Source organism: Poecile atricapillus, chromosome 5, assembly GCF_030490865.1.
Source record: "Poecile atricapillus isolate bPoeAtr1 chromosome 5, bPoeAtr1.hap1, whole genome shotgun sequence".
NCBI lineage: Eukaryota > Metazoa > Chordata > Aves > Passeriformes > Paridae > Poecile > Poecile atricapillus.
Window position 1 is genome coordinate 24578248 of NC_081253.1, and position 26218 is coordinate 24604465.

At 44.3% G+C, this 26218-nt stretch overlaps 1 protein-coding gene across 2 annotated transcripts; it reads left to right on the forward strand.

Annotated features, from left to right (window-relative positions):
- Window positions 1-21: 21 nt before the first annotated feature.
- On the forward strand, window positions 22-25891 carry LOC131579886 (cytochrome P450 20A1). Of its 2 annotated transcripts, XM_058840412.1 has the most exons (13): window positions 22-145; window positions 753-802; window positions 888-1054; window positions 5801-5946; window positions 6553-6720; window positions 7404-7482; window positions 9034-9149; window positions 9563-9617; window positions 11040-11160; window positions 11995-12106; window positions 12731-12795; window positions 14551-14640; window positions 14810-25891. In XM_058840412.1, the coding sequence occupies exons 1-13, from the start codon at window positions 74-76 to the stop codon at window positions 14958-14960; spliced, it is 1392 nt and encodes a 463-aa protein (XP_058696395.1). In that variant the 5' UTR covers window positions 22-73; the 3' UTR covers window positions 14961-25891. The 2 variants fall into 2 exon arrangements, with proteins under 2 accessions (XP_058696395.1, XP_058696396.1); XM_058840413.1 differs by lacking the exons at window positions 5801-5946; window positions 6553-6720; window positions 7404-7482.
- The last annotated feature ends 327 nt before the right edge of the window (window positions 25892-26218 follow it).

Here is a 26218-nt window from a genome sequence, read left to right on the forward strand (position 1 = left end):
CCGCCCCTTCCTGCCCCGCCGGCGGCCCCGGGGTGGGGCCGAGGCGCCGCCGCTGCACCGCCGCGGCCTGGCCATGCTGGACTTCGCCATCTTCGCCGTCACTTTCCTGCTCATCCTCGTGGGCGCCGTGCTCTACCTGTACCCGGTAATGCTGCCGGCGATGGGGCGGGGGGCGCTCGGCCCGGCCCGGCCCCCGGGGCAGGCGGGCGGAGAGCCAGCGACCGCGGGGCCGAGACAGCCCCGGGCCCGTCCCACAGCCCCTGGGCTCGGGCGGTGCCCCCGGCCCGCAGCCCGGGGCCCGGCGGGACGTGGCGGAGGCCTGCGGCAGAAGCTGCCGGGCGGGGCGTTCCCGGGACAGCGCGCCCCCGGCGCTCCTCCCGCTGTACGTGCTCCGGGAGTGAATCCCGCTTTCCAGAGGCGCGGTCTGCTCGCCTTGCATTTTTGCAGGCCTCCGGGGCGAATCTCTGTGTAAGATGCTACACTGCAAACTTCACCCTTTAAACCTTTACGCAGACATCTTTCATCTAACCAGATGAATAATCCTGGTTTAGCCAGTGGCACCAGGCACACACTTGAGGTTTATCGGCTTAGCAGGTTTAAAGCCTGCAGATGTAGCATATCCAGCTTCTGCTTCATGTTTGTAAGTTATGTAGTAGTATTGGTGTGGAAAATTCATTTCTCCTGCTGGAAAGCTGTGGGACCTGTATAAAATCTGAAGTTCATGTAGATTGATGCATTTCCTTTTACTCTAGGCATCTAGGCAAGCATCAGGTATCCCTGGGCTGGCTCCAACTGACGAAAAGTAAGTGGTTTCTGCCTCCACATTGATGAAGTTCAGCATTGGCAGAGGATGCTATTCATGACTATATATCCTCTGTGTTTCTCAGGGATGGCAACCTGCCAGATATCATTGTCAGTAGCAGTTTACATGAGTTTCTTGTGAACCTTCATGAGAAATATGGGCCACTGGTCTCCTTCTGGTTTGGAAGGCGTCTTGTTGTCAGCCTCGGCTCCATTGATCTCCTGAAACAACATATTAACCCCAACCGATTGTGTAAGTGTCTTTTATGTTGTCTTTTGTTCATTTCTCTATTTGTTCTGGCCTTGCTGGGAATCAAAGGAAGGGTGTCAGAGGAAGTCAGGGTTTTGTTCTACATTGAAAGAAAATGAGACTTGTGTGTGACATGGTGGTTCAGGTATGACTTTGGTCCTTCTTACTGAACTTGAGTAGCAGTGACCAAGGGTTACTGCTGTCCGGTGGCCATCAAGAAATCAGTACACTTGTGTCTTTTACCATCTCTCTACAGGCAAACATCTAGGGAAAGCATCATGCTCATTAGTCACTTGACAGAGCAAGGTGAACATCCTGTAGCCACTTGACATACATTTTAAGAGCAGTTTGAAATGCAGTTTAGGAGGGTAAACTTCACTAAATTAAGTCTGAAAACAGCTCTGCTAGCTTGTGATAACTGCCTTGGAGGCAGTTATCATGGAGGTTTTTCAAACTATTATTTGGAGAAATTCTTTACCTTTCATGTTTCTTTTGGTATGTAGAATTTTGTGATGAAAACCTTTAATGGTCTTGGAAGTAGCTGGTGGTGCTGGTAGCTGAACTGACTGTCTTAGTCATGGGAGAGTATTTAAATTTATGGCCTAAGCCTCTTAGGTGGGCATTTTGCTTCATAAGGTTATCACGCTCAATAATTTAACTCAGTTGATGTTTGAGTTTATTCTCTTGCTTTCCCAGTTTTTATCTTCCAAGGTTAACTGAGGTGCTGGGTGCATACCTCTGACCTGACCCTGTAGGTTGTCTTCAGGAAAAGGCAGATATCTCAGCTCACTTTATGCTGGGATTGGGAGGGGTAAGCTTCACGTACAGTTGCCTGACAGAATCAAAAAAAGAAATGGTGACAATCTGGGAAAGGAGTGGGAGTTAATGAGGATCAGTAAGACACAGTGGATAACGATTACACTCCAGAAGGTGGAAAACCACCCTGAAAGATCTGAATGCTCTCAAGTGTGTTTGGGGGAAATTAAGCAGACAGTCACTTTCTCAAAACTCAGAGAAGTGGTGACAGGCCCCTGCACAGGCAAGTTCTCATAAACATTCTGAATTTGCGAGGATCTGAGTATCGGAGAAAGAGAATCACAGTGCCTGGACTTAAGTGCAGGAAATTAGGTGACCCAGGCAGTTACAGACTAGCCTAGTATCCTGCTATGCCAAGAGCTAAACATACGTTTTTAAGGATGGGATATAAGTGGGAAATGCTCATTGTACTTCAATAATTTGATTTTTAGACAAGGAAAGTGAGAGAACTGTGTTTCTGTCAGGGATTCAGTTCAGAATTTACTTGGATACTGGTAAGGGGGATCAAAGCTGGATTGTCTTGGAAAAGTGAAATGCAGTGTTTGGTACATGAAATACTCCATCTTATGTTAGTGTCCTACCCTGGTGGCATTATTTTGGAACCCTTTGTTGGCGCAGGGCAGCAGAGTGAGATGGATATCCCTGAGGGCTGGGATAGCAGGGACAGGAACAGGAGGAGTAAAATTGGGCTGTGTGAGTTGCCTGTGGGGTGACATGGCCATGGAGAAAGAAGGATACATTGAGTCATGGATTTTCTGTAAAGGGAGGACTTTTGCACAAAATGAGCATGAGTCAGACCTGGAGTCCTGTGTGTGGCTCTGCCCTCTATACTCAGGCATGATTTTGAATAAAGAAAGTGCAAATAAAGGCTGCCAGTGCTCTCAGAGAAGTTTGGAGCCTGTCATGCAGGAGAAGCCAAGGAAGGAAAGCCCAGACAAAGAAAGAGCTTATGAGGGGATCCTCATAAAGGCAACAAGCTTGAGAAGGAGGGTTCTTAACGATCTCAGAGCTGGAAGAGCAGCAATGTTAGTTGTATCACTGCTTTCCTTTTAGCACTGATGCTTGCCAGAAGTGCTCAAACTTTATTAGAGGTGAGCAATCTTACAGGTTACATTTCCTGAAGCATTGAGGTATAAACAGTAGTAGCTGAGTAGCTGTAGCAAAGCCCTTCCTGTACCCTTTCTTGGTGAGTAGAAATAAGGGTTGTAGTAGGTCTCAGTGACAAACTGTCTCTGGACAGCTTGAAGTTTTATTGGAGATGTGGTCTTGCCCGTATCTCTTCTGTGCTCACATTGCTGTGGGACAGGAGACGGCCCACAGTGGACTGCTTTATATCCAGCTCCTGACTCTTCAGCCCCACGTGAAAACCTAAGCCATGTGACTCTTCCTCAGTCAGCTGAAGTGCCTGAGGCCACTATCCACCTTCATGGATACCTGACATTTGGTTTCCAAGGCTGAGATACAGGATTTAGCTCCAAGTAACATACGAAGGTTCCTCTCATCTCATCTGTGTGTCATATGTATGGCCAAACTTCTTGGAGACAGAGAGAGAAGTGCAGATAATGCATTTCTCATCAAAGCTTTGAAGCTGAACTAATTGGATTCATAGTTATAAACATTTCCAATGTCAGGAGACTCTTCTTCCTTAGGTTTCAAGCAGTGTTTGAAATTGGTATGTTTTCATGGCCTCTTAAAGCTTGGTTGAGATTAATTAGCAAGGAGAATTCAAAGGAAGTAAAACTTTGTATCTGCTATTGGTGATTCCCCTGAGTGGCTCTGGGGAAGCAGTTCAGGCCTACAAACCATGTGGATGTGAAGAGGGTGGACTAATACAGGATTGCCAGGAGCAGTGGGTTCAGAGACCAACTTGGAAAACTCGCCTGAGTTGGTGTCCAGGACAGCACTCTTGAGGTTCTTGGGATGGGGAGATTTCCGTGTAAGTGAAAGGAACAGTTGAAATTTTGATATTTGCCACTAGGAGGGCTGAAAATGTAACCGTGGAGATGTTTTCAAGACAAGGACAAAAGGTGAAGTTTGTGCAAGTGCTGGCTGAGTAGAGCTCTCTCCAGAGGCAGTTGGTGCCTTGTGGGGTCACTGGCCTCCCACAGCTGTGAAAAAATAGCCCTTGCCTGAACAGCAGAGGCAGAGCCAGGCCTCAGCAAAAGGGCAGCCTGGGCTCTGCAGCCCTGAGTGCACAACAGTGAGTGTGTAGTGGTGGTGTGGGATTGCCAGTTCAGTCTAAGGACACTGGGAAAAAAAACCCCAGAGCCCATGGCTAGTCCAGCAGTTTTCTTTCATGTGCAGCAGGAAGACTTTGCAGTTTCAGCAGGTGTTGCTTCTAAGCATCCTCCAGCCTCTCTAGATGCCTCTGCTTGCTGGATTTTCTGTGTGGGCTTTACCACCTGCCATGTGTCTTCCTGGCTACCCAGTATTGTGCCTGGCTGTGCCAGTGCCAGTCAGCAGGGATCTGTGGCATGAATAGCAGCTCCATGACGAAGTACCTTGGAGGAGGAATTGTCAGCAGCAGCTAGAGGCACATAACAGCCTCTACCATGTAGAGAGCCGCAGGTGCCATCTGCTCTGCCAAAAGACACATGCTCATGCTCCTTGTCATTCAGAGTGGGAAAGAGGGTGAGATGCAGAGCTTAAAAACATTGGAAGAGAAAAGATGTGAGAGAAAAACATTTGGGAAAGATTACCATATTCATGCCTCTGGCCTCGTTAGCTGGTTTTATGTCTTTAGGTAGTAAGTCCTCTGCAGGTGGGAATTTTCTCTTCGTGTAAGTTTGCCTAGTAGCATAATGAGACCTCAGTCTCCATGGGGAATCCTAGATACATCCACAGCTGGTAAAGTCATATGTGTCTAGCCCAGCCTTGATGTTTTCTGATGCCTTAGAGGTTTCACTCTCCATCTGGGAGAAATAACAGACTGTGATAAACAGTGACAATATCCTTCTTGAAAACCCTGATTGCTGCTTCCAGATAGTTCCTTAAAGACTCTGCCAGTTCCACAAGGCACGCTAAAAGGTTTACAGAAAGGGAAAAACATATGCCATGCTGTATTGCACAGTTTTGCATTGACACCTAATATCCTTTAACAAATCTTTTAGAGGTCTTTGGTGATGAAATTCACAGTTAAAAATCTAACTGAAATGAGTCATGGATAGGGAAGTGACGTGGTTTTGTTTAGTTTGTACACTGATGCAAGTGTCTGTATGGAAGGATCAAAGATGAAAGAATGTGATTAGCAGTAGAAAGCATTCTGTAGCTTAGTGGGGTTTGTTTGCTGTAGGAGCTTCTAAGCTGGAGGCAGCCCTGGCAGACAGGTAGGTGCTAGTTTGGGAAGAGCTCCTCATCAGGGAACTCAGTGCATGCAAGAGAAATCATGCAGGAGCAGTAGAGTACCTAACAAGGTTTGCTGGGTCTGTGACACAAGGGCAGGAGTGCAGAGAGCAACCTCTGGCTAAGTCTGTTGTGAGCTGGTATGTCCTGAGTGCATAGCCACATTCAGGCAGGAGGGCACACCAGATGTGAAGGGGAATGTGCTTAAGAGACTGCTGGTCAGGCTGGAGGAGAAGGGGAAGGACCATGCCACACACATTCTTGTCACCAAGTAGATGGCAGAACCAGCTGGGAACTGGCAAATGGGGAACAAGCTCTTGAAGGCACTGTTACTATAGAGTTCCTTGTTAGAGCCAGCAGGCAAACTCTGCGTGGGGAACTGATCACAGGACAGCAGTCAGCCCCAGAAAAAGTGAGGTACCAGCTCACACTGAGCAGGAGAAACTTGACGCCCCAAATAGACTGTTCCAGGGAAGGGAGCCACACCTTGCTCACTGCCCAGAAGTAGCAGTACCCAGTTAAAGAGGCTGCCGTTTTCATCAGCCCTGTGCAGTGTGACTTTTGAATGATGTTTCCTCTGTTTGCTTTCAGTGGATCCCTTTGAGACAATGCTGAAATCCCTCTTGAGGTACCAGTCCAGCCTGAGTGGGGATACAGGAGAGAGCCACATGAGGAGAAAACTGTATGAGAACAGTGTGACCAAGTCCTTGCAAAGTAACTTTGCTCTCATCCAGAAGGTAACTGCCTTTGTACAGCAGAGAATCCCTGTGTGCCTCACAGGGGAAGTTTTAATGAGAATGATCACTAAAGGACTTGCATTCAAATTAGTGCTGGAGCTATAAGCATCTGAGATAGCAAACAGCCTCTGCCTTTCATGGTGTGAATATTTGTGTTCTCTTAGCTCCAGCGGTTGGGAGAAGGGCAGAGCTTGCTTAATTTTTATTCCAAGATACCAGATGCAGTTAAAGATACTGGAGCATCTGGATTCTAGATATATTTCCCAGGACACAAGGATCGAGCAAGGAACCAGCTTTTGGGGCCACAAAGAAGTGATGTTGATTTAGTCCAGCACTCAGAATATGCTCTGTTTTCCTATTGTGGCAGAGGGAACAAGAGAGGAGGGTAGGGTTGCCTTGTTGGGGGAAAGCCTTGAAAGAAGTAGAAGATTGGAGGCTGAAATATTCCTGTTTAACCATGGAAAGAAAGCTGGAAAGAGTTTAGCGTTATTTCCATTGCCATGAAAGCGTGGTCTGCCTTAGGAAGTGGGTGGGAAATTGTCCAGGGTGTGTTTGGTAAATAGACTGCTGGTGTTACTGCTAACTAATGGTTCATTCTCTCTCAAGCTGTCAGAAGAGCTGCTGGCCAAATGGCTGTCTCTCCCTGAGGCACAACATGTGCCACTCTGCCAGCACATGCTGGGCTTTGCCATGAAGTCTGTCACGCAGACAGCTATGGGCAGCAGCTTTGAAGATGACCGGGAAGTCATCCGATTCCGCAGGCACCATGATGCAGTAAGTGTCCTAAAGAGACAGAAAAGCTCCTATTAAATTTTTCCAGACTAAAAACACAGAGCTTGTATCTGTACACTTTAGTACAAGCTACTGCTGCAACTTTAAAATACAAGCTTGAGGACTCTGCCTCACTTGTCCCAAGCTGAAACTGTTAGAAAGATCCTCCTGCTGATCCTGTTGTCAGTAGTCTGAGGTGTTTCTAAAGGATCCATGGAGATCAGGAACCCAGGTCCAATGACAGCTGGGAGGTCTTTGGGACCTAAGTCAGTTAAACTTTGTTGGGACTGCCAGTGGAACTTCTCCCTGTCAAAGATCTTCTCAAGGCTCTCTGACATTGTGGAGAAAGGAAACTCTGAGGAGATCTCACCTGTATCCACATGTGGGGATGTTAAATATGCTTGTGATAGGGTGGGAAAGAAACAGTTTCTTCTCCAATTTAAGATTCCCATAGCTTTTCCCTACAGTTGTAATTACAGTTGTTTAATTTCAGCTTAATTCCAGCTATCATAGACATAGTGTCTGAAATGGGATGTGGTGTTCTAAAGAAAAGACCAGTTCCATACTGACAGGAAGACTTAGTTTTATTTGATGTTTTAATTTTCCTGAGTAGGAAAGACTAGAATAGTCCCAGCAGTCTCAGCCTGTGGTAAGTGATGGTGCTGTTCTCTGTGTCCTGTTTCCAGATCTGGTCAGAGATTGGAAGAGGTTTCTTGGATGGGTCTCTTGACAAAAACATGACTAGGAAGAAGCACTATGAAGATGGTAGGTTTCTCCCAAAATTAGTTTTCCTCCTACTCTGATTAATACTTAGGAGTTAGCTAGCATGTGAAAGCCCTTCATTTGCCCAGTTGTTGTGGCTTTTCTTCAGAGCTGCTCCTCATGCCATAAGCTACCAGATACATTGTACTTACTCTCGCATTAGGTCATTGCTTTGGAGTTAAATGGCAAGTGCAAGAAGTCACAGGACTAGAACTCTAGTTCCAGGTCTGGTTCTAGGGTCTGTCCAGTCTGGAGAGTGATAGAGGGGAAGAATCAGGGTGTGCTTCCTCCCTTCCTGTTCTGCTCCCTAGTGTCCACTTTTGACCTGTCTTGGAGGCAAGCAGCTGTGCTAGGTGAGAGACTGCCAGACAGTCACTCACAGGCTGGAAGACACAAGTACAGAGGTGCTGCTTTGTTGGATACACCTTCCTGGACACATCATCAGATAGCCTCTGATGTGTTCTTACAATATAACATGACTTTCAGGTCTCTTATAGCAGTACTTTTGTTTCTCATATATTTTATAGAAAGTTATTTTAATTCTAGGTTGTCTTACTTAAACCATTTCAGTATTGATTGATAAGATGCTAAACTAAAGTAGATAGTATCTGGAACTAAAGTTTTGCTTGTGAATCCTCCAAACCCACTGTCTCCTTTATACTTCTGGTTGTGTTGGTTTCAGAACCTGAGCACAACTTCTGCCCCATTGAAATGGGTTCTTCTCGTGGTCACTCTCTTCCTGAGTTGTAGTGTGATGATGCATGAGGACACAATTTCAAAAACTCCAGATAGTGAGCCTTGATGTTTGAGTGTTGCTGACCTTCCTATGCAGAGAGGAGGAAGGAAGGTAATTCTAAAACAAAGGAACTGAACTAGGCGTTGATAAATGGAGTTTCAGACCCAGCTTCCACTCCATGTTTCTTGGATAGTCCTCAGCAGGTCATTTAAACCAGACAGGAAATGATGTCTAGATCCCTAACTCCCCCTGGTTCCCGCAGCAGTCACCAGGAGTTGGGGACTCACATATCTTCAGATATGTGGACTCTGTGCCAAAATCTTCCCACGTTCTCCTCCCATTCCTCTCTCTGTCTCTGCAGACTCTTTAGCACAGAGCCATCCTCTTGCCTGCAGAACCCCTGGCCAAAGGGGCTGCATCAGTCCTGGTGCTGTGGTAATTGTAGCTCTGCAGGTCATGTAACCAGAGCTGTGTGGCTCCTACATGTTTTTCTCAGGGCTGATGAAATACATTCTCTGATGGTTCGACGGTATTATTTATCTTCCCCTTACGTGATTTCAGCTCACAGAGTATACACCTTGGTAATACCTGTAAGGATGGCTTTTTATAGGCAACCTGTGTTATTTGGTTCCTGCATTTTCAGCTAAATTGGGGGATACAGCCTTCCAAATTGACAGTAACATGTAACAGAGGCTGCTTCTGTAAGTGAGCCCAGCAGGGACAGCTGGTCTGAAAATCTGCTTGGGGAGACGGATTTGCTTCACTGCAGCACCAGGATGACCAGGTTTTAAAATAAACATTTCTTTTTTCTTCCAAAGCTCTGGTGGAGATGGAATCCATCTTAAGGAAGGTTACAAAGGAGCGCCGAGGCAGATCATTCAACAGACATGTCTTTATAGACACCTTGCTGCAGGGGAGCCTGAGTGACCAGCAGGTCTGTGCAGCTGTTACCTCCTTACTCATAATGGAGTTTTGCCAGATGGGCAGTTCATTACCTTGTAGCCTTTGATTAATATAAGTTTTTGCATCTTAGCTTAGATTCTTTACCAATGCAGGGATTCTAGTTCATTTTTTCCACTCCTGCAATGTTTCATTGCATTAGACTTTGGTAGATTTCCTTGCCACTGCTTTGTAGCTATTTTTATAAACCAGAAATACGTTGATATTAAGCATGTCTCGTGCAATGCCTGTGGAAGTTCTACAGAGAATTCAGTTTTTGTCTTCTAGATGTATTTCCTGCTCTCTGCACTAAAGAGATTTAATGTGCTTGAGTGGAGAGTGTGCCACTTCTTTTTTCTCTTTACAGTCTTATGAACTTCATTCCCTGAAGTAGATTTTCTTTCCTAGATTCTGGAAGATACAATGATTTTCTCTTTGGCAGGATGTGTAATCACCGCTAACTGTAAGTACAGTAACTGTAGGTAACTTCCCATCCTTACACTCAGCTGCCAAAAACTCTGTAATGACATGAGACTTACCCTAAGCTAATAAAAAATTGTATTCATCATTCTTTCTCCTGAGCTACAGACATATGAAAGCAGCTAATTTTTACATCAGACTGTTAACACAGCCTCACAGTTAGTGAGCTGAACCTAAGCTGGGTTTGACAACCTTTCTAGTCTTAGGGTGAACCTTAGACTTTCTCCCCATTGCTTTTTGCTTGCATTCTTAACCCCAGCCAGCTGGTGCTAAATTTCAAAAAAACACCAAAATAAATAAGCCACAAAGATCATGTTGTAAAATAGTTTTCAGGCACACAGGAAGAAATTTAGACTGCTAGCATGTGTAGGGGTGCTTTGAATTTCTGGAGGATAGGTGTGTTCCGTGTATGGAGGACTTTTAAAGAAGCTACTCTGGGATTTATGCAAAGATTATGAAAAAAAACCCCAAAGAAATAAAAATACAAACTGAAGCTTTGTAAAATACTTTATTATAAAGGGATGATTATCTAGCCTTGTACCTCAGCCAGTGGGGCTGGGACTCCAAAGAAAACCGCCAAGATGCATCTAGGTGTTAAAAAATATGGGAAGTAAATCACACAACTATGGTAATACTCTTTCCAGAGAATACCCTCTCCAGGTACTCCAGGAAGAATGTAATTTTCAGGGGCTTGAATCCACATGGATTTACAGAATCAAAGAATATTCTGAGTTGGAAGGGACCCACAAAGATCATCAAGTCCAAGATTCCAGATCGTTCTCATGAATAGGCATTTTTGAGAGCTAGAAGCATTTCCTTGTAGCTTTAGGGAAGCTGCATCCTACACACTTATTTCTTATGCAAGGTTTTTTTCTAACTCTGCTACTGAAGATAATCTCAAGTACCTCAAAAAATAGATGTGGGGGACAAGTGCTTGCCAACATCTGCAGAGAGCTCCCTTCAGGAGCCCCAGGCATTGGCTGGCTGGAGCACTTGCCTGAGATGTGCTAGGGAAGACCCCCAAATAAAGGAGTTTTCTAAAGCTTTGAACAAACCAGCCTTTCATTTGCATGGTTGGTGTAATAGCCCTGATTCGTCAGGGTTTGTTGGGCTATGTGATCCCTTTGCCAGAGCTGTGGGGCTGAGTGCTTTAGTGTCCTGCACAGGTCCCTAAGCTCCTCATAGCATCTGAAAGAGAATTTTAGCTTGCAGGGACTCTTGTTACACAGGAGTTCAGCCTCTGTTCCTACCACTGAATATAGAATCAGCACTGCCTGCTGTGAACAAAGGTCACCTTATTTTAGGCCAAAAAGTAATGTTAAAAATACAAGAAGTAAGAAAACTGAATGCCATTTGTGAAGGATTGAATTTTCTGGGTCCAGTCTTGTCTTGATTCCTTCCCCAGTGTGTACCTGGGCAGTCTATTTCCTGACAACCTCAGAAGATGTTCAGCAGAATCTCTACAAGGAGATGGACCGTGTTCTGGGGAAGGGACCAATTACACTTGAGAAAATTGAGCAGCTCAGGTGGGTCCTATAGAAGGAATGCAGAGGAAGGCTGTGTCATGTGGTGGCTGTTTCATGTGGAGTCTGATGCCTAGCCTGCACTAGGCCAGGAGAAGGCATCCAAAAAGTACTTACTCCATTTTTTCTTTCTGGAAGTGACCAAACCTCAGGATGACTTGCAGCACAGAGAGAATCTGCAGGCACTCCAGACACAGGGACCAAGGTGTTCACTGTAGGGTGTCTGTAGGAAACCCTTTAGGTTCATCAGCAGAGGAAAGCAAGAATCAGTGCCCTGGCTGCCAGGCCCAAATTTTTGCTCACTGTCTTGTTTGGTTTCAATCCTAGTTTTTCAAAAGTAGTAGAGGTAATCAGTCATCTTCATGGTTGGATATAGAGATATTTAGAGAGAAATCATGAACCAATCTACTTCTCAAAGGGCTGCAAGTAATGATGACTGGTCAGCAGTGTGCCTTTATGTTTTCTGCATTTGTTACATTGGTGCAACCAGGTACATTTTGTATTTGGACTAGCGTTAGGGTTTCAGTAAAAGAATATTGAGAGTGTGGTTTTCTTGCTGCTTCTTTTGTGAGTGAAAGGTACAGGAAAAAGCTGGTGTGTTTATGCATTTTAGCAGATTTAGTTTGGTTTAAAATCTGAAAGAAGAGGGATTCCGATAACCTTCTGTAAAAGCTGTTCATGAGACTTAATGCTTCTTGCAAAGACGTTGAGACTCCTTGTCAGAAAAAAAAAGAAGTGCCTCTAAATACAGCAGTTGACTCCACTCTGTTTGCTGCCAGAAGGATGTGGACAAGCTTCTCTCTGAGAATTACACTAACCAAGGGTTGCTGGTTGCAGGTACTGTCGGCAAGTCCTGTGTGAGACAGTGCGGACAGCAAAGCTCACCCCCATTGCTGCACAGCTGCAGGAGCTGGAGGGCAGAGTTGACCAACATACTATCCCCAAAGAGGTAGGGCAGTGCTGGGAGCACTAGGCCACTCTCCTTTCCTGTAGGGGAATTTTCTGTTCCTTCTTCTTCCAGACCAGGAGAGAGGCAGGAAGACCATTTATTTTGACAATGTTGAACCTGAGCAGGTGCTCGGTCATCTGAAAGTACAGTTTAGCTCAAAGTTTGCCTGCAGTTCATCTGTGGGAGAAGCTCTGCAAATTCATGTTCTCTTGCTGAACAGATTTGCTTCTGGCTCCACCAGGGATGAGTAAGCTTTTGAAGGGGCCTGTGGGCTCAGTTATGCATAAAAGAGCATTGTTCCAGGCTTCATCACATCACTCATCATATCACCTTCCCTTCCAGAGACTAAAGTAGTCCCTACATACATCTCAGCAAGCATAGAGAAATGGGGTCACACCCTCTATTACCACCAACAATTGTAGCATGATTCTTAGAAGTTAAAATCCTAACATCTGGGCATGGAGTATGAAAATCTGTAGATGAATACTGCATAATTGTCTTTTTAATCCACCTAAATATGAGTAGTCTACAGAATAATCATCATCCACTGTCGAGAGAGCTGTCGAGAGGTGTTTTTAATTGTGCATTTCCTTCCGCATTGACGTGTTGTAATTCTCTTTGCAGACACTTGTGCTTTATGCTCTTGGTGTGATGCTGCAGGATAGTTCATCTTGGCCATCACCATACAAGTATGTAGAATCGACTTTAATTGCAACTAATTCCTTTGCTTTGTTAAATTGGATCTTACAGCACAGCCTTTTGTGCTCCAGGGCCTGCCTTAAGCAGATTCTGGAGATGAGAGAGACTCTGTAAGAAAATCAGTTTATGAGGGTCTGGGTTTGTTTGTCTCCATGGGCATGGTTTTGGGGCAATTAAAGTCCAGTTCCTCCGATGCTCAAGTCTTTGTGCATGTATGTGTTAGGGTTTAATAAAAACTTCTTTGAGCTAAAAACACAGAGCTTCCCTGGCTAGTGCTGGTAACTTCTGTTAAAGGTTTTCTGTGAAACAGTGACTTGAATGGCTTGTCATCATGAAACAATATGCAAGGGAGGAGATGTCAGTCTGAAGTTGTGGGTTTTTAGGGTGAAGGGAAATGCTACCTCAATATTTTGGTCTGTCTGTGAAAACTGAAGTGGATCTAGGCCAGTGTTTTGGAGGTTAAAGAAAAAAGTCGCTGTAGCTTCCTGTGGCCTCCAGGTGGCAAATATTAACCTGTGTCTGATTTACTTCACTTGGGCTACAAAATATGTGGGTCAGTTATTCTAGACAGAGAGAACAGACAGCTGAGATTTAGGAGAAAGAATAGAGCCTTTAAAACAGCACTTGTCCTCTCCTGCAATTACACTTTTTAGAAAGGGGTCAGGGATTGAGGCAGCAGTCTATGAGCACCTTGGCAGGGATTGCCTCCCAAGGTAGGTCATGACTGCATTCAGGTTTGCTGAGGTCCCATGGGACTGACAGCGAGGACTGCTATGAACATTGTATGTTTGTGTCAGGAAGGCTGGGGCTGAGGTTTAGCTTGAGGTAGATGAAGATTTCCATGACAGAAGTAGGAGACCAGCTCTGTGTGACCCTTTCACCCACCTACTATACAAAACCACTGTTTGCCACCCCTGCTTTTTTGCTAGGCAGCTGCATTTTCTCTCCTATTGCAAAATCTGTAATTTTCATTTTAGTTCAGGGGAAATCTTAGTTTGATACTGCTTTTCCTAAGGATCATCACCCACATGCCCTTTCACCTTGTTAGAAGCAGAGCTTGGATGTCTAAGCAGGGAAATGTAGGCTTGAAGAATTTATCAGAAAGGTTTAAGAGAACCATCTTCTGTCCACCAAATTTTGTGTTTAGATTCAATACTGAAATTGAATGTTATTTTATTAGTTTCCCTTGTTTTAACTCATGCCAGCCCTGGATAATAGTTTCCTCGCAGCCTTTACCATCCTAATGCTGGAAGCCGCTTTTCTCACTTGAATGAGTCACTGGCTTCCCTCCCCCAGCACATACACATACACACACCAGGTGCTTGAAGAGAAGGGTGAGGGGCAGGCAGAAAAGAGAAATATTTTTGGAAGTGAAAAAGGAGGGGACTCAGAGGGGCAGAGAGAGAGGGAGAGACAAATGAGATTGTGTGTGCCCTGGAATCGAATAGAGGGCAGGTAACAGCATCAGCTGAGCTGTGTACTGAGCATTAGTTCCAGCCCTGTATCACACTACCTTAGTTTGTCAGCATTTTTGACCAAGATGGGACACAGCTGACCAGCTGGGAACATTGATGGAATGGATGCACAATTGCCTTCATACATTTGTGTGGAATGACCCAGAGAGAACAAATTAGTGAGATTCTTTATTTCATTTCCAGTTTTTTACTTGTGTGCATGTATGCATGTTTCTGGGGAAAGGATGCAGTGTCTGCTCAGAAAACCCTAATGTGTTTTGTCTTTTATAGGTTTGACCCAGACAGATTCAATGAGGAATTAGCCATGAAAAACCTCTCCTTGTTGGGTTTCTCAGGAAGCCAGGAGTGCCCGGAGTTGAGGTGAGCATAGGGAAGGAGGTCATAGTAAGTCACTGTGGCAGACAGGAGAGAAGGTGCTTCCAGCATCTTGGTGTTATTGCTGGGACAATCTGTCCAAGCTGGCTGTTGTCCTTTGGCAAATTTACATTTTAGCAAGGTTTTTATTATTTTCTCCTGATTCTTCCCTTAGGTTTGCCTATATGGTGGCCACAGTTCTGCTGAGTGTCCTGGTAAGGAAACTGTATCTCCACCCAGTGAAAGGACAAGTCATGGAGGCAAAATACGAACTGGTAACCTCACCAAAGGAGGAAGCCTGGATAACGGTGTCTAAGAGAAGCTAAGAGAATACAGAACAAGGGGTTAAAAGTGACAGCAGTGAAGTTCTGAGTAAGGGTCTTAATAAGAATCATACTGGCACCAAGGAATTTTATATCCAGATTTTTTTACCTTCAATATTCTTAACCTCATGCCTATCTTGGGTACTTTCTCTAATTCAACCATTAGTCATATTAAAGTAGATTTATCTACATGTCTTTTTTATATTTGCTTTTGGATCTCTGGCCAAACCTTTGCAAGGAAGCAACAAAATCTTGCAGTGGTATATGTATGAACTAATGTTTCAACTAGTGAAGGACCAGAGCTCTGGTTAACCCAGCCGCTTTCCAATAGCAGCCAGAGCTGGGTAAGAGTGCCCCTCTTATCCAGTGGAATTCTTCTTCCTGAATCCTAGCTAAATAAGACCTTGAAGACACAAGGTCAAAGCCTTTCTCTATATATAGGTATTTTTATTCAAAGTGTCTTTCCCTCCCTTGAGCTATATCTGTCAGGAAGAGCAGATATATCCTGTGAGAAGTATGTGTGAGTGTGAGAAAGAGAGAAATAAAGTGGGGTGGGAATAGCACCACTAGTTGTCATGCTGTGTAATCTCGCTATGCTGTGGGGTTGCAAGAAAAAGAATGACTGAGAAATGCTAGTAAATCAAGAAGAATAAAATTGGTTTGGCCCCTGAGAAAACAGAAGCATCAGTAATAATATAATGAAATGAAATAAAACTGCAGAGCAAAGCCCCAAGAAAGGGAGTCTATCCTGACAATTCCGAGGGCAGTGTCTAATCTGATCAACATCAGAAATTGACAGATGCTTGCAATTTATTCAGCACTGGGTCAGTATGAGACTGGTTATGCAAATACTGGAGAGTGCTGATTTCATAGGGCTCCAGATTAATGTTGTACTTAATAACTTAAAAGCCTTTCAAAGAATCCTCTTCCTCCTCCAAAATGTGTGCTTGCCAAAGGAGCATCAAATGCTGCATATTCATATGCTTTTTCCTGCTTCTTCCTTTCTTTTTTGCCAATCATAGGATAGCTCCATTCAGAGCCCCACTGAATGGTTTGCAAGGCAGGAACCTCCTACCCCATCATCACATTGGAGTAATTGCCGTCTGACTTACTGTTCACGTTGTGGTTCTTCCCTTTTTTCTCTTACATTTCTCTCTTTATCTGATCTTTTTAAGCCTTTTGTCCATACACCTGACTTCTCTGTTATCTCCAGTTCCTAGCCCCCTTCCCAGCCAGCAGCTGTGTGGTGGTAGGTGAGGGGTTTCTCAGCCTGCAGCTGTGTCTGCTTAAGCCATACACAGCTGCCTGTGCACCACAGAGCAGGCCAAGAGTGTGTGCCTCCCATTAGAGCTGCTTTTACTGCTTGTGGAGACAGAGTACACGTAACTGGGAACTGCAGTTTTTATTTCTGCAGATGTTGGTATTTTCACCGGTACCTTCCAGGTCAGGAAATCTGCTGCTCTTTTAAAAATGTTTTTGCTCTTGTCTGAGGTGTGCCAGCCTGAATGCAGTCCTGTCAGCTCTTACAGGGTTAACAGCTGATGCCATCCTCTGTGGGCACCAGACAAAGACAATTCTGCTCTTGGCTTTAACATGTCAGATCTGCTTTTGGTGGAGCTGTGGAGATTCAGATGCCCCCCAGTGTAGCTTCTGTTGGGGAAGAGTGATACAGAGATGTTAGGCAGAAAAAGGGGAGTTGTGCAGTTCAGCTTCCTGTCTTTCTTGCATTGATTTTTATAATGAACTGCAAGAAAGCTCTTGCTAATCTGACCTCCACTTCACTAAAGGTTGGTCATGTCCCCAGATGGCAATTCATGTTAGCCTTTGCTTCACTGCTTATGCAAAAAGGCCTATTTTTCTTGAAGGTTGCAGATGTTTCCCAAACCTTCTGGAAAAATCAGTGTGGTAAAGAATTTAATTTTAAAACATTCCTGGATGTGCAGAGGAGGCAAAACAAAGACTAAGTTACTGCCTTCTTTGGAAAATATGGTGGGATAGCATTGTCCCTGCTAGGAACAGCACAAGGAATATAATTGGGTGATGAAGACCTGCTTTAGGAGTGACGCTTTCAAACACTAGGAAAGTTTCCCAAGTGTAATTGTCCAGATTTCTGTTACAGCATTTCTCTGCCTTGTGGAGCTGATCAAACTGCCTTGCAACAGCCCCTTCCCCAGTTACAGGAATCAAAACCAGGAGTGAGTCCATATAATTTTTTATGAATTTTCCATTAGCCTGCACCCATAGGCTGTGCTCAGTCTGGACCAGTGATCAAGCCTGCTACAGGAGTCTGTGACTGATAGAGGAGAAGAATGTGGCTCAGTGTGCTGGAGAAAGCCAGTGATCAGTTTGTGTTTGCTCAAAACTGCTGTCAAAAAAACACCCTGACTTACCAGTTAAGGAAATGTGTTGAGCATAGAGGGAAAGGAGGGGGGTAAGGCACTTTCAGGCATTTGTAATGCACTGCTGGGAGTGACACTGAGGTCGCAGCCACATTGCTGAAGTCTGTAGGTTTCCATTCCTTGCTCTATGTGTGTCAGTCACTTCAGACAACCCAACTATGGCGGTTTAGTGGAACACTCATCAGCCCAGCCATGGATCCTTGTGCAGCAAAGTCCTTTTTTTGTATGGGAATGTTCATGGAATAAGAGCTTTCTTAGGAAGTGTTAATCTGTTTTGATTTGAAGATTGACATATCAGCTTTCTCCCATTTCTGCCCTCATCCCTTGTCTGGCGTGCACTGGTTCTTGCTGGGCCTGGTTTCCTAAGGACTTGTGTTCATAGGGTGTGTCCCCTCCCCACTAACTTCTGGCCAATTTCCCCTTTCTCTTACAAGAACTAACTTCTGAGCCCTAGGGCCACACCAGCTGCATTTGACAGGGATTTAAATTTTCTACACTGTTGTGTTCCTGCAGATTTTGTGAGGAGAGAAGATGACTGGGATGGGGGTCTATGCTAGCCATGTCACAAGATTGTGGGCACAGCATTGTTGATGCCAGCCCGGGGAAAAGCCTGAGTCAGTGCCTGCACTGATGGAGGTGTAACCAGTCTCAGGAGCCCACTCAACAGAGCACAGGGGTTTGTCAGTGCTGCCCAGACCCACACACATGTATAAAGTCCAGAGATGCCTTCTGCCTGTTATGTGGGGATATGGGCAAGCATTGCAACCCGTGCAAAGAAATGTCTTAGTCTAGGAAGAAAGCCAAGAGGGGGAGGTTGCTTCTAGAATATAGGGAATTGTTGCTTTTTATGCTTCATATTCCTGCTCTACAACAGCAAGCTGCTTTACGAATTTGACAGGATGGTTTTGAAAAGCACACAGAAAAGCTGTCATTTCATTCCTTAGACTCTTTCTGTAGGACAAGTTTCTACAGAGAGCTGCAAACTCAGGAAAGTTAAGAGCCCAAGTGTATCTCTGCGCCTGTGCAACCTGCTGCCCTCAGAAGCAGACAGGTAGTGGGAGCAGCCAGGCCATTGCTAATGCTCTTTATGACTGGCAAAGCCTTTTACTTTTGCCCCTTGTCCTGGTGGCAGCTGGTGAGGCAGTTGTTAGCAATTTTGAGCAGAGCAGACAGTTTACTGACTAGCCTCCCATTGCCTCCAAAATACCCATGAATGCCATTATCTCTACATTTTAATTAACATGAGCTACATACAGAAGCACCATTGCAAATTAATATACTGTTAATAATAGTAATATCCTTCTGTTCCCAGCAGTTTAAGGACTTGCTGGCAGTGGCTGTGGCACGCACCACAGAGTTTAGGGCTACATGTTTTATTTTCCATTGTTACATAGAAAGGATGGTCTTGGCAATTTCTGTCTTACTTGCTGCAGAAGTAAATGTTGGTTATAGGGCAGGGTGGATGTTTGCTGATTTGAAGTCCCTTGGGCAGCTGTTGTGCCAGTTCCCCAACAGCTGTGCAGTTACATGAACTTGGGGCTGTTGGCAGTCCAAATTGGGAAAACACTCACCTGCATAGTCAATTATTGACTTCCTTTTTGTGCTCAGATTGTCTTGTGGCTTTGGGACAAAAGGAAGGTGGTACATACTTTCCTGAATACCTTCAGGAAAAAAAGGAAAATCTTCATTACTTGAGGGTTATGCTACCAGGAAGTGAAACTGTTTTAATGACCATGGCAGCTCCTGTTCTTTCCACTTGTCCAAAGCAAGAACTTTTGCTAGAAAAGATTCCAGGCATTTCTCTGGAGCCTGAGAACCCATCTTGACACCTCTTTGTTATTAAGCTTGGGAGTGGGTTTTAGCAATGACTTTTCAACTAAACAAAAGGCCTGTTTGACATCTCTTAGAATTCAATGCCAGGGTTTTGGTGGTAGCAGACAGAGAAGAGGAACTACCACATGCAGGAAAAAGAAAGACGAAGAAAATGTTCTTCACATATGGAGGGTGGGGAAGAAGACACGGTAAAGGTTTCCATAGCAACATTCCTTGAAGAGAAGTATTTTTAAATCTGTGAATTTTAGCATCAGAAACACAGTTGTGTTTCCCACAAAAAGATTTGGGGGAGGGCTGGAGTGGAAAGAATTTTTCCCCCTACTTTTCAGGTCATTCTAGTTTCTTTTACTGAGGAGCCTGCTCCCAAGATAAATGAAGTATGTGTGATTTCTATGATCTTAATGCTCCTGTAAGAAAGCCTGCTTCCAGGAGCAGGAAGCATCAGTCATAGTTCTATATCTGCTCCAACATCTTTGGCGCAAGCACTTGATCATCTCTTTAATGGGAAAAGTAGTTCAAATAAATCAATGCTAGACCACTTAAAAGTCACAAGGACAAATCTTGTAGGATTTTACATTAAAACTAGTGTAACTTGGCACAAAATCTTAATTTTAGTTGATGTACAGTTAAGTGATAGTAGTTGTGATGAGGTAGCTGAGGCCTTTTGCCTTGGCCAGAGGAGAGGGTGCAGAACTGAAAGAGCAGAGAAACCATCTAAAAGATGTCCCTGATGAACATCTTGGTTACTTTGATGAAAGTGAAGTGGTGAAACATGCCTGTAGTAGGACAAGTGATGCTCCAGTGACACACAGAATGCTTGCTCTTACTGTGGGGGTGTCAGTGCTGGGGCCACCTCTGAACCTCTCTGAAGCTTCTCTGCTCCGGTCTCTGCAGTGCAGAGCAACTCACGGGCATTGGCACGCTCTGCTCCCACCTCCCTGCTGGCATCCAGGCAGGTCAGCTCTGTCACGAGCCTGGCACATCCAATGCTGTGCCTGTTTGGCTGCTAACTTTGAAGTCTCACCAAAAAAGGTTTCTTTTTTTTTTTTTTTTTTTTTAAAAACAGTTGCTTCCAGTTCAGTGGTGACTCAGACACTGCAGCAAGGATGAAGTGATCATCTTCCCCTTCAGAGCTTTACAGCAGAAGGCCCTGAGTATTCTCTCTAAAAGAGGGCTTGGTGAGCCCAGCCATCAACTGGATTCAGTTCTTTGATTTAACTGATGGAAAAAGATACTCCAGCAGTGCTGTGTACCTGCTAGCTCAGAGCCCGTGTTTCAGCAATAGACTAAATGATTCCTAAAGTACTTTGTATTCAGAAGCCCTGGGGAGGGGAGGCTGGGAGGGAATGAATAGTCATACAAAAAACAGAAGGGACGATTCACCCATTAAGACTTTTTTTCTGACCAAACTTCTCTTGGCCATGAATCCAGGAAAGGAACAAAAATCTATTGCAATAATAAGAGAAAAAAAGTAAGTAATATTTGGCCATTTATCTTTTAGGGGGAAGGAGAGGATGCAGATAACGGTGTCTAAAAAAGCAAAATTCATACTGTCAAAAGTGTGGAAATCAGTGCTTGGCAGCATTGTTTCATATTGGCCAAGACCTGATACAGAATAAGCAAGGCTCAGATCTAAGAGACTAAGATCAACTTCCCTACATCTTCACTGATAAAACCTACCAGCAGCAGGTGCTTGGGGAGGAGTAGAGTGAGCCATGAGAGTCAACAGGAGCTGACAGGGATGCCTGCAAGAATACATCATTGCCTATCATGGGAAACCAATGGTTGCAGCCACCCCACATTCATTGATAAGCGAGATATTTGGGAGCAGAGAGAGCACTTTGTTCTTCTGCTGTGCAGAATTCATACTGAATTTGACAGACCCTGCACCTGGATTTGAAGTACTGTTCTAAAAGGAGGAAGCAGATTGATTGCTTGTTAACAGAATGCTCTAAATTAACCTCAGCCATGGGCCTGGTTCTGCAATCCTTTGCATGACTATTATTTATGCTGTACAATTGCATTGAATACCATTGACTGTCCAATATGTTGGTCTGGCACAGCTGCACTGAAGTTCTAGTTGTGGCTTTCTGTTGTTGGAACCCAAGTTTTTGGATCTGCTTGGATACTTGGATTTTGAATACTCCCAAACAGTCAAGCACCTACTTGACTAAACACCTAGATGTCTTTATAAGTCTAGTATTGCCATAATGCAAAGAAAAAAGGAAATTATATGGAAGTTGTCTGGCCTCTGCTTTCATATCCCAGCAGTGATAAGCAGGTAGAGTCTGTTGCTGTATATACACTGTAGTTCACAGTGAATGCCTTTTTTGCTTGAGGAAGTTTGATGGTGATTTTTACATAGTAAAGATGAAAATACTGCAAGCATGCATCACGCATTAGCCTTTATATATTTTATAGCTGTACTGTTCCAGTGTGGCAAACTGAGCTGAGCAATCACATTTTCTCAATTACCTTCAAGAACTGGAAATCTTTATCACCTCTGTGTTTGTTTCTCCCACTACTGCTGCACTGGTCTTCAAATTGTCACCAGAGCTAAAAATCTTCATGCTGTAAATTAAACTGTGATTTCAAAAAATTTTACAGTACAGTCTCCTCATAAAACTCCACAAGTCTTTTTCTGATGTGACTCACTCAATTACTCATGTGGGCAGACGTTCAGATAATAAAAGTGGTTAATGGAAAGCTGTGAGAAATACTGCTGGATTCTGAGGAGGCAGCCAGGGGGAATGTACCGTGGGTATTTTATCCTAAGAGCTGCTGAATTCACTGAGCTCCCAGCCATTTTTTTAAGATAAAGATTTCTCCATTCTGCTTTTTGCTTTGTATGAAAACAGCTTGAAATATCAGATTGGCAACAGAGAAGCAAAAGCGCACCAGCTGTATGTGTTTGCTCTTCTGCTCCTCTTCCTACATATTAGAGATGATAGCTAGTCTATGCCCTGAAATAATCCCTTTATCCTAGTGATGTATACACCTAAACAACAGTATTCTAATGAGCTGTGGATTTCTGAATCAAGGAGCACAACTAACAAGTGGCTAAAAAACCTCTTTCGCTGGAAGTGCCACGTATACTGACAAGGATCAGATTTTTCTGGAATTAATAAAATTAAGAGATTTGGCCTTGAGATTTGGTGTGCAATAGGTCAGGAAATACATCTAGAAAACAGGTTTCAATGACATTTCAGTGAGTGCACATTAGAGGAATATGTCACCTTTTGACATTGGTGAGGCAGAAAGGAACAGAAAAGTAGTAAGGTGGATGTGAGAGCTCCACTACCTGATGAAATTATACATGTGTGATGGCTTCAAAGAGACTTAGAATTAAGGCAAACTGGAACTAGTGTAAGTGGATGAACTGATTATAGAGCTAAGGGCTCGCTGGCATTTGCAGAAATTAATTCTTGGTTGTGTGGCTCTGAGGCTGCTAGATTTTTGGGGGATGTGCTGCTGCAGTTGCTGTGTGAGCCCATTCCAACAACAATGCTGGATATAGAAAGAGAGAAGACTTGAAGATACGCTCATTTTTGATATGAGCTGGGAGGGAGACTATGGTTTGACTTGTAAAACAGAGCTTCTGGCACAGAGAAGCAGTGCATGGATGTTGAGGCTCTGGACCAGAGAAAGTAAGCTGTCAGATTATATTTAGCAACTATATGCTGCAAGAAAGCACAGAGAGGGAAGAAGGGGAGCGATTGCATAGCTGAGTGCCATGGGTAGTGAGCGCACAGAGCAGGGAATGAGGCTGTTAAGAGAGGATGAATTGCCTTGGAGTTCCTGATTCAAATAAATCTCTATGTGAGGCCAGGTATCTGCACAGGTGTGTATGATTCCTTTGATTACCAGAGCTCAGCTTTATTTATCCATCAGTAATACCCTAGACTCCCATTAGGTGAAGAGTGACCAGCCTGTGGCCTTCCAGTCATTCCCCTCTGCCCTCACTCTAGGGATGTCTCCTGCAGCAATCCCATTCCTAGCTGGGGAAGCAGTAGTCTCAGAGGGGCTCTTGAAACCAATGTCCTAAGGTGCTGTACAGCCCAGTTGCACACCCAGCTCAGTCCTAACCCACTAGAATCTTGTTAGCTAAGGCTGTCATCTGCAAAATAGGTTAGGTTACCCTGCTCCATTTGAATTCAGGGATGTGAATCCTCCATTGTGTTTTCTGGAAAGCCCAGTCCTAAATAGATAAAGATGGAAAAAAAATTTCTTACACCTGTGTGAGACAAATCAAACCTTACATGCTGACACATGGCAGCTGATCATTTGAGTCCTGTCATATACTCCAGGGTGCAGAGATTGTAATTTTGACTAGTTTACAGCTGGATGGGCGCAGCTTAGGTTCTTAACTCGTTCCTGCTAAAAGCTCACTTGTATGATTCAGAGATGCTTTTGCCTTTGAAATAAATAAAGCCTTTAAGCTCCCTCTCAGAGGAGACGTGTGGGGAGGCCTGGCTGCCTTCTGTGCATAAATATTTCTGTCAAACTGGGTTCAGACTCAGGTGGGTGAAACGACTGCGCCCATGGGGAGCCATCAGTCTCCACCTCCTGTTAGGCAGTACTGCATCACTGAGATTTGTGTTGTTACCATACTGTCAGAATTAGCTGTGGGTAAGAGAAAGGGCTGAAATGCTCCTGTATGTTCGCCAAACAGGAGGACAGAGCAGCTGGGGGAGGAGGGAGATGAAGACAGTAGTAGTGAAGAGAAGCTGTGCAAGGAGAGGCTGCCTTTACAGCCTTTGGAAAGGGGATTGCTTGTCCAGGTGTGTGATAGGAGGAAAGATGACTTCAAAGATGTGATTAATTATGCTTCCTCTGCAAGGGAGAGTTATGCTAGTTACAGAAACAACACACATTAGGTTTGGTGGCTCCTAAGAATATGCAAAGTCATAAAATACTTTTAAAGTGGTTTATGTGGTAAAAGCAGGATTACAAACAGAACAGGATTAGAAAAGCTTCAGGGTGCAAGTTCCTGGAGTTATGCAAGTACCTAAAAATCTGAACTTTTTATTTCAGGAAGAAACAAAGACCTCAAAAAATGGTTCTGACTGTTGCAGCTGCTGCAGATCAAACTTGAAAATGTGAAAAAAGCATCAGTAGGTCAGTAACAGTGAGACAGAATCAATAGTACAGAGAGGATGAATTTTTGTATGTGCTGTACTGGAGCATTAACTACCCTTCAGCGGCTCAGTGGCCATATCAGACCTTACCTGGGGGATGCCACAGGGTCAGGACAGACTGGAAGAGAACTGGCAGTTGGTCTGGGTTAGCAACTTAGAGAAGAAATACCAGCAGGAAAAACAAATTAGAGCTGTTCTTTCCTCCCCTATTCCCTGAATGCTTGTTGTTTGAACCCTTGGAAGGAAACTGATGAGCAACTATGCTTTGTGCTGGCCTTTCTTTGAGACCATTTGTTGCTTGTTTTCTTTTAAAGTCTGAAATGTTAGAAAGAGATAATTATTCTTCCTATTTGGCTTGACCTCCTGCTTCCTGGGAGTGTACCTCCCCTTGTACTGGCTCTGTCCTCACACAGTGCTCTGTTGAAAGAAAGTTCAGCAGAGAACTAGAAAAAAGCTTGGGATTTGGAACAAGACGTGCCCTCAAACAGACGGTCTGAATCTCTGCAACATGTCCTGTTCCTCTCTGGAGGTGCTGTGAGGTATCAGATGTCAGTCATGCACTAGGTGGTTCTGAAATAGCAATGTTAGGGAAAACACTTCCATGAGTTGGAAGTTGCTCCATCAGTCACCTCTCCTACCTTTGTGAAGCAAGCCTTTTACCCAGCTGCAGTTTCTCATAAGCAGGGAGGTTATCTGTGGCTATAATCTTGATTGCCCAGCAAATTGCTGAATGCCTGAGGAAGCAGGAGGAGAATGTGCAGCTTCAGGGTGTGTGGGCTTTTCAATCTGGTTTACAGTGAGCACTGGAGATTGAGTGTTTAAGATGCCTCTGGATCCTGACACCAATTGTTGGAGTATTAGACAGCTGCATTCTGTGCTGAGAGGCCACCCCAGCATTCTGGAATAGCCATGGGAGTTAAATAAACTGCTGTTTGCTTCAGAAGCTTTGGATTATGAGACTGGCAAAGAGTGGCTACCCAAGCAGAGGCAGACCCAAACACTGTGTGAGGCAAGCGTGAAGACTATGTCTCTGTTGGTGGAGTGAAGGTACATACTTCAGTTACAGGCTATTTTCTTCAATTGCCCAATTTTCCTTCCCTCCCTCATCCCTCCAGTAAATGCTACCTTCCTCCTAAAGGGCATGGACCTATATATCATCAGTACACATGACCAAAACTTTGGTGCCAGAGTCCTTTGTCCTTCATCCAGCTGCAAATCTGCTCAGCTCCATGTGATGCAGCAGCACAGGGATTTTCAGCTTTTGTTCTGCTGTTTACAAAGAGTGAAAAAGATAAAAGGAAAAATGTTCATAAAACTAGTGCACAATTACATAAAGAAGTGAACTGAAAACCTGCAGCAGGATCTGTCCGAGGTCTGACCTGGTCATCTCTCCAAAGAGGATGTTTACTTGCTCCCCTTATGTGATGTCTGTACTGTTCAGTTCTCTGTAAAGCAACAAAAATGGAAGAGACTTTGACTGTGATTTCTTACTGTGTGCAAAACATAGGTGGGCTTTGAGGTACCCCATTTTTCCTTTTCTCTAATAAAGAATTGATGATTCAAACTGTACGTGTGGGACACACAAGCAGAGTGCCCAGTTTTAGGATTGCATATAACCAATGGGTTGGCTCATCTGTGCAAGTTTTTGTGAGGAGGGGACTCCCTTGAATGATTGGCAGAGGTAAAAACATGACATGTGAGAGAACTTGGAAGAATAGTGGCCTCCATATGCTATGGGATCTTGACCTCCAATTTAAAGTCTCTGGACTGCTTGCCTTTCTATTTTTTGGTGGCTGTTTGAACAGCACCTTTAGGTGAAAAATGTGTTTGTTTCTCAGTCTTGAAGATATTGATATAAGGAAAAATCTTGCACAAAAGGATTAGAAAAAGT